Source organism: Lagenorhynchus albirostris, chromosome 1 (genome assembly GCF_949774975.1).
Source record: "Lagenorhynchus albirostris chromosome 1, mLagAlb1.1, whole genome shotgun sequence".
Taxonomy (NCBI): domain Eukaryota; kingdom Metazoa; phylum Chordata; class Mammalia; order Artiodactyla; family Delphinidae; genus Lagenorhynchus; species Lagenorhynchus albirostris.
In genome coordinates, this window is record NC_083095.1 from 131,118,539 (window position 1) to 131,128,797 (window position 10,259).

General features: G+C 54.8%; 1 protein-coding gene across 2 annotated transcripts in view; it reads left to right on the forward strand.

The window, feature by feature from the left end:
- Positions 1–9,465, forward strand: part of CD276 (CD276 molecule) — a 30,347-nt gene extending 20,882 nt beyond the window's left edge. For both annotated transcript variants that reach the window (XM_060153595.1, XM_060153588.1), the window contains exons 7-10: positions 3,332–3,466; positions 4,529–4,570; positions 5,946–5,981; positions 8,064–9,465. In XM_060153595.1, the coding sequence (XP_060009578.1) occupies positions 3,332–3,466; positions 4,529–4,570; positions 5,946–5,981; positions 8,064–8,086 (236 nt within the window). In that variant the 3' untranslated portion in view covers positions 8,087–9,465. The remainder of the gene's footprint in view (positions 1–3,331; positions 3,467–4,528; positions 4,571–5,945; positions 5,982–8,063) is intronic.
- Positions 9,466–10,259: the final 794 nt, after the last annotated feature.

Sequence of the window (10,259 nt, forward strand, 5' to 3'; positions counted from 1 at the left end):
TCTCTCTGCTGCCCCCATGTGGTCAAACACTAGATCAACGCCGCCCCTGTGGCAGTTGCCGCCGTCTCTGGTTTTGGGGTCCTAGCCCAGACACACTTCCCTTCCTTTAGTGCCCACCTGAGTGGCACTCAGGTGAAGCGGGCTCAGGCCCACACTCAGGCCAGGAGAGGCAGTCTTAATCCTTGTTTGGACCTCATTCTGGCTCCTCTGTCCCTCCTCATGGGCCAACTAAGCCTTCCCAGGGGTCTCCCTGCATTCTCTGGGGTCAGGACAGCACGTTCTGTCCATCTGGTTCTCCTGTTTTCTCTTCCATGACTTCCACCCGACCCACAGCCCATGCAAGTCCTAATTCCCCTGGTGGCCAGTTCCTGCATAAGCCTCTGGACTCACAGACTTATTCCTATCTTCCTGTTGCCCCCACTTACATGGACATTACGTGGCCTTCACTTCTGCAAGCTCAGAGGCAGTGCCCATCACACTTGCCTTCTAGAAATTCAGGCTCATTCCTCCTTCTCTTTTAGGGTTTTCCTTCTGGCAAGGCTGTGTTCCCTCTGCCCACCCCCTCCCCAAGATTGATCCCACCCTCTTTCTGGAGACCCTCAGGTCTGTACTTTCCATGGAGGAGTCACTGCCCTGGGCTGTTGGATGTCCCGAGGGGTCTCTTTGACCTTTTAGAGAACAGTATATGGTCTGATGTATCCACAGGAGAGAATCAGAAATATTAGATAGAGCAGGATTGACAGAGAATGTGAAGATTTCAGAGAAGGGGGGAGTGGTCAGAATGGGCTGGAGTTTCAGGAGAAGTCTCTAGGGACAGGTGGGAGTTGAGGGGACCTTGAAGGATTGGTGAACTCTTTGAGAATTTGCACACTGAGCTGAATTGGATATTCGCCACACTGTGTAGAAAGGGCTTGTGAATATAAATGTGGTTATACTCATGCACCTGAAGATGCAGGTCTGAGCCCTACTCTGTCCTTGACCGGTGGGATGAGGGCAAGGCTGACCTGTGCTCCAGACACCAACAACAGCCTAGAGGTGGACATAGCAGGAGCCCCTCCTCCTGGGTACTTCTTTTTTGTTTTTGTTTTTGTTTTTGTTTTTTGTTTTTTGCGGTACACGGGTCTCTCACTGTTGTGGCCTCTCCCGTTGTGCTCACGGGCCCAGCCGCTCCGCGGCATGTGGGATCTTCCCGGACCGGGACACGAACCCACGTCCCCTGCATAGGCAGGCAGACTCTCAACCACTGCGCCACCAGGGAAACCCCTCTTGGGTACTTCTGTGGCTCTGCTCCATGCTTTGTTGCAGGAGCCCCACCCTGGGATCCCCAGGGGTTTCTTCAGTGTGCTTCGTGGACTGGCCTCTCATGTCAGCTGCCATCCTCCTTTCCTGCTCACTGGGGACATTTACCCCACCTCAGAGGAAAATCTTTATTGAAAATTTCAGTAGCTGACATTTAAAGTGCTTTCATTTCACAGATGAGGAAACGGGAACCCAGAGAGAAGAGAGGACTTTCCCAAGGCCACAGGCTAGCACAGGGGCTCTGACTCTTTCGGTGATTAGACACCTCTCTGAAAATTGGATGCATGATAATATATGCAGTCACTTGCATTTAAGTTTTGAGGGTCTGTGGCCCCTCTAAACTCAAACATGGGGGTCTGTGGCCCTTGGCTCCAGCAGCCTGCCGTGAGCAGATGAACCGGAACCAGAATCCAACTTTTAGCCTCTCAGCCTAATTTTCTCTCCTCCCCACCACCCAGCCTCCTGTTTGTGTGAGAGCAGGTCTGGCCTACTTTGGAGCCCTTGGCCTGTATTTTGCTTCAGGCAGCTTTGAGCCTTGTTAAACACTCTGGGATTGAGACTTTCAGTCCTCCAGCCTGGTCTCTCCCGCTCGCGGGGGTGCTGTAGGTGGAGGGGGCTTTATGGAGCAAACACTGGACGTGGAGCCTGGAGATGCAGGTCTGAGCCCCGCTCTGTCCTTGACTGGTGGGCTGAGGGCAAGTCTGACCTGCGCTCCAGACACCAACACCAGCCTGAGGGTGGCCATAGCAAGAGCCCCTCCTCCTGGGTATTTCCGTGGCTCTGCTTTCCTGCAGGGGCCTCACCCTGGGATTCCCAGAGGTCCCTTCCATGAGCTTCAGGGACTGACCCTCCAGGCCCCTCGTATCAGCTCCTGTCCTCCTCCCCTGCTCCTGCTCACCAGGGTGATGGGTCCCTTTGCTGCCAATGTCCAGAGCGGCAGCGTTGCCAGCCACGCCCGTTGAAAGTGACATTGGCTGCAAATCCCTGCATCTGTGTCACGGTCTCCACTGCCCAAGGGTTCATGGTGCTGCTGTCTGCTCTGACAGCACCTTCTGCAGGAGCTGCCTTCCCCCTGGCTTTTGTTAGATTTGTCGTCTCCAGGGCCTCTGCTCAGGACCCCGCGTGGGTCCTGGGACTGGGCTGGAGGATGGTGTGCTCAGAACAGCTGCTGGCCCTGACCCGGGCGAGGGTGGCTCAACTCCTTCCCTCTGCCCTCAGCGTTTCACAGAAACGTTCCCCTGGCAAGTCTCTTCCTCTTGGGCAAACCCAGAGCCTTCAGTCTGGCACCCTCAGTGTCCGCCCTCATCTTTACACGGGAATCTGCAAACATCTTCTGTCAAGGGCTGGATAATGTATATTTTAGGTTTTGTGGGCCACATACCGTCTTTGTTGCTACTGCTGCTGCTGCCTCTCCTTTTGTTGGTAACCCTTTACAAATGTAAAACTATCATTAACTCAAGGGTTGTACAAAAACAGGCCACAGGCCAGATTTGGCCCACGGGCTGTAGTTTGCCAACTCCTGATCTATAAGATGGGGGGGGGGTATCACCAGGTGGGACTGGGGTAATCAGGGAGGGCCTCCCGAGGAGGAATCGTAAGCTAGATGGGGAGTTAGGGAGCAGTTTTTAGGTAGAGGAAACTGACAGCAATGGTGAGGGGGCTGGAAGGAACCTCTGCAGAGAATGGTTAGGATACCAGTTTGGCTGGAGCAGTGGAATTACAAAGAAGAAGACTGAAGCACTATTCTCATGTCAGTAGGGAGCCATGGAAGGTTCTTGAGCATCATCAACCACAGACTCTTCAGCCCTCCCAGGTTGAGGCATGTCCACGGCAGCCACGGCTGTCAGGGTTTAGAGGGTGTATGGTTGGGCAGGGAAGGGGCCCGGGAACTTAAGTAAGCTCTCTTCATGGTGTCGGGGCCCAGTGAGGGTAGGAGCCCCTGTTCACACCTTGGAGGCAGAGGGGCTGTCCTCAGGGCCACTGGGGGCCAGGCATGACAGTCTCTCTCCATTCTCCCCATCTCCCCTCCCAGGGCAGCCCATGACATTCCCCCCTGAGGCCCTGTGGGTGACCGTGGGGCTCTCTGTCTGTCTCGTCGCACTGTTGGTAGCCCTGGCCTTCGTGTGCTGGAGAAAGATCAAACAGAGCTGTGAGGAAGAGAATGCAGGTGAGTGAGAGAGGGGGGTGTGCGTGTGTGCGTCTCTGGGTATGTTAGTGTGTCTGTGACATCAACATGAGTGTCACTTTCCAGTGACAGAATGAGTGTGGGTGTGCAAATGCAGCTAGACTGTGTGTGTGTGTGATCTTGAGGCCGAACATGTGTTGTAAGCAAGTGTGAGCCTGCCCGTGAGTGTGCAGACATGGCAGGATGAGTGTGGATATGAGTGTGACTGGGAGTGAGTGGTGGATGTGTGACAAGGGGATGGATGTGTCTGTGCAAACAAGCGTGACTGTGAGAGCCTATGTCACATGGGAGTGTCTGTGAGTGAAAGCACATGGAACTCGAGTAGCACAAGCGTGAATGCTTCGTGGGTTTGCGTGTCACCGTGAGAGGGTGTGTCTGCCTCCAAGTGGGGCAGGGTCTGAAGCAGCTGCTGTTTGCTTGGGCTGGGGGGTCAGTAGGAGTTGACTTTGGTGATTGGTAGGTGGTAAGTTGACATTGATAGGTAGGTGGTTTGACCTTGATAGGTAAGTTGACTCTAGTGAGTGGTGGGTGAGTGAGTGGACATTGGTGAGTGGGTGAGTTGACCCTGGTGGGTGGTATGTGGCTGAACATGAAGGTAGATGGTGAGGGGTGGGAGATGACTGGGTGTCAGGAAGGAGAGCGTATGTGAACGGAGAGGAGACTGGTCAGTTGGAACAGGTGGGTGGCTGCCTGTGTGGCAGGTGGCTGGGCAGGCTGCGGAAGGATGAGGAACCATAGACGGGTGGGTATGCACGTTGGAGGTGGTGGTTGACTGGGTTGGTGGGCGAGTGGACGGTGGGTGATGGGGCTGGTGGATGGTGGAGGGGCAAGTAGATGGTCCTTGGCCAGGTGAGCGGCGGGCTCCAGGCTGGGGTCCCTTTCGTCCTGCCACAGCACTCTGCTCTGTGCCGGTCTCTGACCCTGTGTCCCGCATTTGGACCATAGACCAGGCCTGCTCAGCCCCATTTACCTGCTCTCGCGCTCCCGGGAGCAGAAGTTCAATGATGAAAGTGGGGCTGAGGAAGTTTTGGTTCACTCTTCCAGGCGCTGAGGACCAGGATGGGGATGGAGAAGGATCTAAGACGGGTAAGTCTGAGCTAAGAGCTGGCACTGAACAGGGGAGAGGACTCCAGCGTCTGGAGGGGCCACGTTCACTTGAAGGTTTGAATGAAGTGTGTCCCGGGCACTGAGGCCTCCCAACCTAGGTGCGTCTGTCTTTGCTCAGTGTTAGACCTCAGGCAGGTCTCCCGGTGCTGCTTCGTGTCTCCTGCCTCTGCCTTTACCCGCCTACCAGGCTACTCAACCCTGAGGGACCTGCACTGTGGAGGCTGGTGGCTTCTAGGGGTGGAGTGAGGGCTCAGGAGACAGGGCAGCCTGGGTTTTAGTTCCAGCTCCAGCTCATATAAGCTGAGTGGCCTTGAGCAAGTCACTTTGCCTCTCTGGGTCTCAGTCTCCTCCTAACTGCTCCCTTCATAGGTTCTGTGGGTTAAATTCAATGAGATCATGTATCTAAAGGGCCTAGTGTCATACATGGTGCCTGTAAGGGCTCCATACTTTGCAGGCCTGTTATTAGGACGGTATTATCCGCCTGACACAGTCCCACTCTGCTTAGAGGCTGTGTGACTTTGGTCAAAGTGCTTTGTTCCTCTGGGCTTCAGTTTCTCATCTGTAAAATGTCGTCCTGCCCTGATGGCCCCAGAGGGCCATTTTGAAGCTATCTCGAGTGACTTTGCAAAGGGCATGGCACGAGCCTGGAGCCCAGCGGGGGCTGGAGGCCTCACTGCCTTCTCTTCCCTGGGCTTCTTAGCTGGGGGAGGCAGGTTCCCACTGAGCCATTTGGGATGGTGCCAGTTGACACAGCTTCCCCCCAACACCCGCAGAAGGAAGGGCAGGAAATGGACCCCTGGGGACTGCTGTAAATTATGTCAATTAATTCTCTGCCTTTGGTGTCCCCGGGTGTGGCCAGTGTGGAGACAGCCCTGGGATCAGGCCTCATTTTTCATGCTCGGAGGCAGGTATAATTGGCAGAAGGGAGGGAGTGGGGAGAAGAGGGAGGCTTAGAGAGCACTGGGTCCCAGTTCTGCACGATCCCAGGCCCACCAGGGGACACTTGCAGCCTCCTTCAGTGCCTCACTTCACCCTATTTGTAGAGCCGGCTCAGCGTACTTTCACATCTCCAGCTCGTAGGAGGGCCGGGGAGTTGTTCCCATTATAGAGATGCAGAAAACTGAGGCCCGGGGGAGGAGTGACAAGCCAGAGTGGAGCTGGGTCTGGGGATAGCAGCCGAGGGCCCCTTTTCTGGTGCTGTGATGTTGCCCTCACCCTCTCGACTCTCCCTCCTGCCTTCTCCCAGTTCTTCTAGCCTTTATTTCTTCCTTGGCTCCTATGCCTCTGCCCAACACCCTACCCCACCACTTTTCACGGTGCCCGCCTCACTGTGTACTGCTTCCTTTTTTTGCAGCCCTGCGGCCTCTGAAACACTCTGAAAGCAAAGAAGGTAAAGACACGTGGTGTTTGAGATTGTGTATCTGTGTGTTTGTGCGCCTGTGTGTAGGAGGCTGGGGAGGGCTGTTGTTGGTGGGGGTGATTATCACCCTTCACTGCTGCCCTGAGGCTCCCTCCCCAGAAGAGCAGCCTCGATTCCCCCCTGTTGAAATGGCAGAGAAACCAAGGTCCCCGCTGCTCTCACAGGACGCAAATATGATAGAGGCTTAACCAGGACAGGAGTCGAGGTTGTCTTAAGGCCACTGGTGCCCTGGAACCAACTTCCACTTACCTGGTTTCTGTCTTCTTCCACTCAAAGCTTCCAGTCCCAGGTCCGGAATAGCTGCTCCAGCTCCCACAGCCCCTCCAGAAGTAAGGGGGAAAGAGGAGAGGGAGGGGTCATTTTCATCTAGGGCTTGACTAGAAATAGCTCCCGTCACTCCCGTTTATATCCATTTGTCAGAACCTAGTCACATGACTCCTAACTCAAGTGAGGCTAGGAAATGTGGTTTTCAGCTAGACAGCCACATTCCTGGTCCACAGTCAGTGGTTAGTAAGTGTTAGCAATCATTATTATTTAGATTACTGGAACATCAGCAGTTACATTAGCAAGTGGTTGGTGGGAGGTTAGTTTAGTTTGAGATTCTTCCTTATTAAAAGTAACCAAGAGCCACATCTACGTATGTGTGTTTGTGTATAAATATATGTGTATCTGTGTGTGTGTGTGTGTGTCTGTGTGCATGTGTATTTTGAACAAACTATTCCTTTATGCAGACTTGTCATTAAATAGGAGTGGCTTCCAGTTAGAAAATCAAAGGTCTTGGGACCTTAATTTTTGGCCAGAGGTTATGGAGCCTTAAATAATTTTCAGGTTGCCTTGTGGCCCCTGTTAGGAAATAAACTTTCACCAAGTCCCTGGAGGCTCATCCCTGCATTGAGCTTTTCTTTGGGAAGAAAGGACATAGGCCCTGTGCTCAGGAAACTCCCAGAGGTGGGGGGCAGTGGGGCCCTCAGAAACCTGTGCAGAATTCATGATAAAAGCTGGGTGAGGGGTCTTCAGAAAGGCAGCATCGTGCAGAAGACAGAGCCCCCTAGGGGAGGCCTCGCTTTAAGTCTCTGCCCATAACCTTCCAGGGGGGTTCCTGTCACACCTCCCTTACGAGATGCCAAGGTGCCAAATGCAGAAGTGCTCTGTAAAGCAAGCCCTTCAAAATGCTGTAGAACGTTCCATGGCGGGAGTGGAGGCCTGTGTTGGGGTCTGGAGGGATGGAGATAAATTATCCACCCCGTTGTCCTGAACCAAATGAGGCATAGAAGGATCGAGCAGATGGAGATCAAAACGTCAGCCTGGCTGTGTGGAGCAGGGGGCCGCCTGACCCTGCTCCCCAGTGTGGCAGCCTGGCCCCCTGGTCTCTGGCCAGGCTGGACAAGCACAGAGGCAGTCCCCAGAAGGGAGAGCTACTCTTCCAGGGACAGATGGAGCCCAAAGGATGGGAGAGGGAGGGGCAGGGTCACACATGCCCCGGTCCGTCTTCTAAACTCTCCGTGCAGGTCAGGGAGTGGAGTGAGGCCAGGGGTGTGAATCTATGGGGTGAAGGAGATGGATCAAAGGACAGGGAGGGTGTGGGGGCAGAGTTGGGAAGGGAAGAGTGTGCCAGACAGAGGGCAGGGTTGTGTGCAGGGTGGGTGAACCCCTGGGGATTGAGAAAGAGGCTGGCCAGGACTGGGCAGTCTCCCCCAGGCACCCTCGTGGTCTGTCTGATGCCCAGCTGCTGTGTGTGTGGGGGGGGGGGTGTGTGTGTGTGTGTGGGGTGTGTGTGTGTGGTGTGTGTGGTGTGTGTGGTGTGTGTGTGTGTGTGGTGTGTGTGTGTGTGTGTGTGTGTATGTGTGTGTGTGTCTGAGCCTCGAGGGCAGAGCTCGATGCAGGGGGCTGCGAGTCAGACTGCTGGGCCCTGTCACACATACTCTTCCCCTTGAGTATGTGGCCACATCCCTGGGGTTCTGGCATGCTCCCGACAGTAGGACTCCTGCATTTCATGCATTTCATGCATTTAATGCTCTCCCCGCTTTTTCTCCTTCCCATCATGAAATGCAGATGATGGACCAGAAATAGCCTGACCAGAGCACCAGGGAGCTGCTGCCCTGCCCTGGGGCTCCCACCTCTGGCTGCACTGGGGCCTCAGTGTGAGCCCTGGGCTGGGGGCTTCTCTGCCCTTAAAGGATGGCTTCTACTCTAGCGGGTCTACTCATTCTGCAAAGGACACGATACATAGACCCCCCCGCAGCCTTATTTCTCCGATGGACATGATTCCTAAGTCATCCTGCTGCCTTATTTCTCCAGTGACACGATACATAAATCGTCCTGCCGCCTTGTTTCTCCAATGGATATGCTACATGGACCAGCTGGCTGCCTTTTTTCTTCAAAGATGTGATACACAGTCACCAATGATCACTTCTCAGCCTTTTCTCCCACCTGCCCGTAATTCTGTCTCCTCTGACAGGGCCACTGCAGCCTTAGCATTTCCTCGAGTCTAGAGGCTTCTCCTTCTGCTCTGTCCCTAAAGTTGGCCTTTCCCCTGTCCTGCTAAGTGAAGACAGGGCCCCTCCCCCAGGCATGCAGACATGCAGGTGCACGTGCTGGAACACGTGAGGACCTCCCCTGGCCCCGTCTCTTCCGTGGCGCCCTGGGCTGTGCCCTGTGAGCCCCACCTTCTGCCCGCCCTCCCCACGGGAAGCACGTGCTGGTCACACTGGGTCTCTGGGCGGCTGTGTGGGCCCCCTTGGGGTCAGCTTCTGTCCCTCTGCTTTTCCTGACTTCCCTTTCGTTTATCCACTCAAGTAATGTTCACTGAGCATCTGTGGGGTGTCAGCGCTATGTTAGGTGCTGGGGACCCCGCGTGAGAAGACAAGCCCCTCCCTAAGGAGCTTGCCCTTCAGCTGGGAAGCCCGTGAGGAAAGAGTGGTTGTGAGGGGCTCCTGCCTGGCTCGCTACTGTACTCCTCTTCTGTACCGCATTTCCCTGGATACCTCACTCCCATCCCATCCCTAATCCTTACCCAGAACAGAGGGTGGGGGCAGAAACCTGGAGAGAGGGGCAAAGCCTCTCACCACGACTGGAGAATCTGATGGTTTCCAAAGTGTCTTTCCAGGCATGAGCAGGGGGGCAGGCGGCCAAGGCCTGACAGACCCCGGGAAGCTGAGAGCCGCAGCACAGGGGAAGCCTGGGGCCTCTCCTCGCTGGCTGGAGCTTGGGGGCAGGGACGGCCCCCTCTCCCACCATGGTGCTATTCTGGGGCTGGGCAGCCACTTCCTGGCTTGTCTCTGGCCGGTCCCCAGCCTCCAGTGGAGTAAACTTCTGATGATCTGATGTCCTTCTGTTGACATCCCTCCCTTCACCAGGAATGAAAGATGTGGGGATTTCTAATTTAAATATGGGACTCTGAGGAACTTTGTTAACTGGTGGTGTATTTTGGGAAAAATAAACGCCTTTGTAGAAAGCTTTTTCTCTGCAAAATGTGTGGCAGTAGGGCGGGCAGCGGGACTTGGCAGGAAGGGTTCCCTTCTGGACGTTTGAAGCCAGAGTAGGGATACCTGGATCTCCTTACTGTCACTGTCCTTAAGTCACAGGGTCTCCATGACCCCCTCTCTAGCCTCAGTTTCCCCCTTGGTAATGTGATGTTGGCTGTCCAGAAAGCCAGGCCCTTTGGTCACTTTTGGGGGCTCCACCCCGAATAGCTTTATCTCAGAAGACTAATAGCTTTGTCTCAGAAGACTCAGACCTCAGGCCTGTTTAAGGGCTAATGCCCCCATTTCATGGATGGGGAAGCTGAGACCCAATAAGAAGCTGACACAGGAAAGGAGCTCTGTGTGCTGTTCTTGGCTGACCCAGTGGAATGGGCACCAGGCCCGAGTCAGACGTCCAGGTCTAGGACCTAGTTCTACCCTGTGATCCTGAGCTAGGCATTTAGCTTCTCTGGGCCTTAGTTTTCTTATATGAAAAATGGGCCTGAGGTTTTCACCACCTTCTGGCTCCAAAGACTGGGAAGAAGGGTTGAATGTGGCAGGCAAACAGTTTCCAGAGAACCGGGTTCAGGGACCTGGGAGCCTGCAGAGTGCACAGTGCTCATTTGACCCGGGTGCCAGGGTCTCAGAACTGGCCAGCCAGTCAGTCCCCGAATTCTGCAGGCCCTGGGGCAGCTGGAGGGGACCGGGCTGGGGGTCAGGACACTTGACATTTTTTCCCCAGCTCTGCTACTATCTTGTGACCAAGTCCTTCATCCCTCTAAGCCTT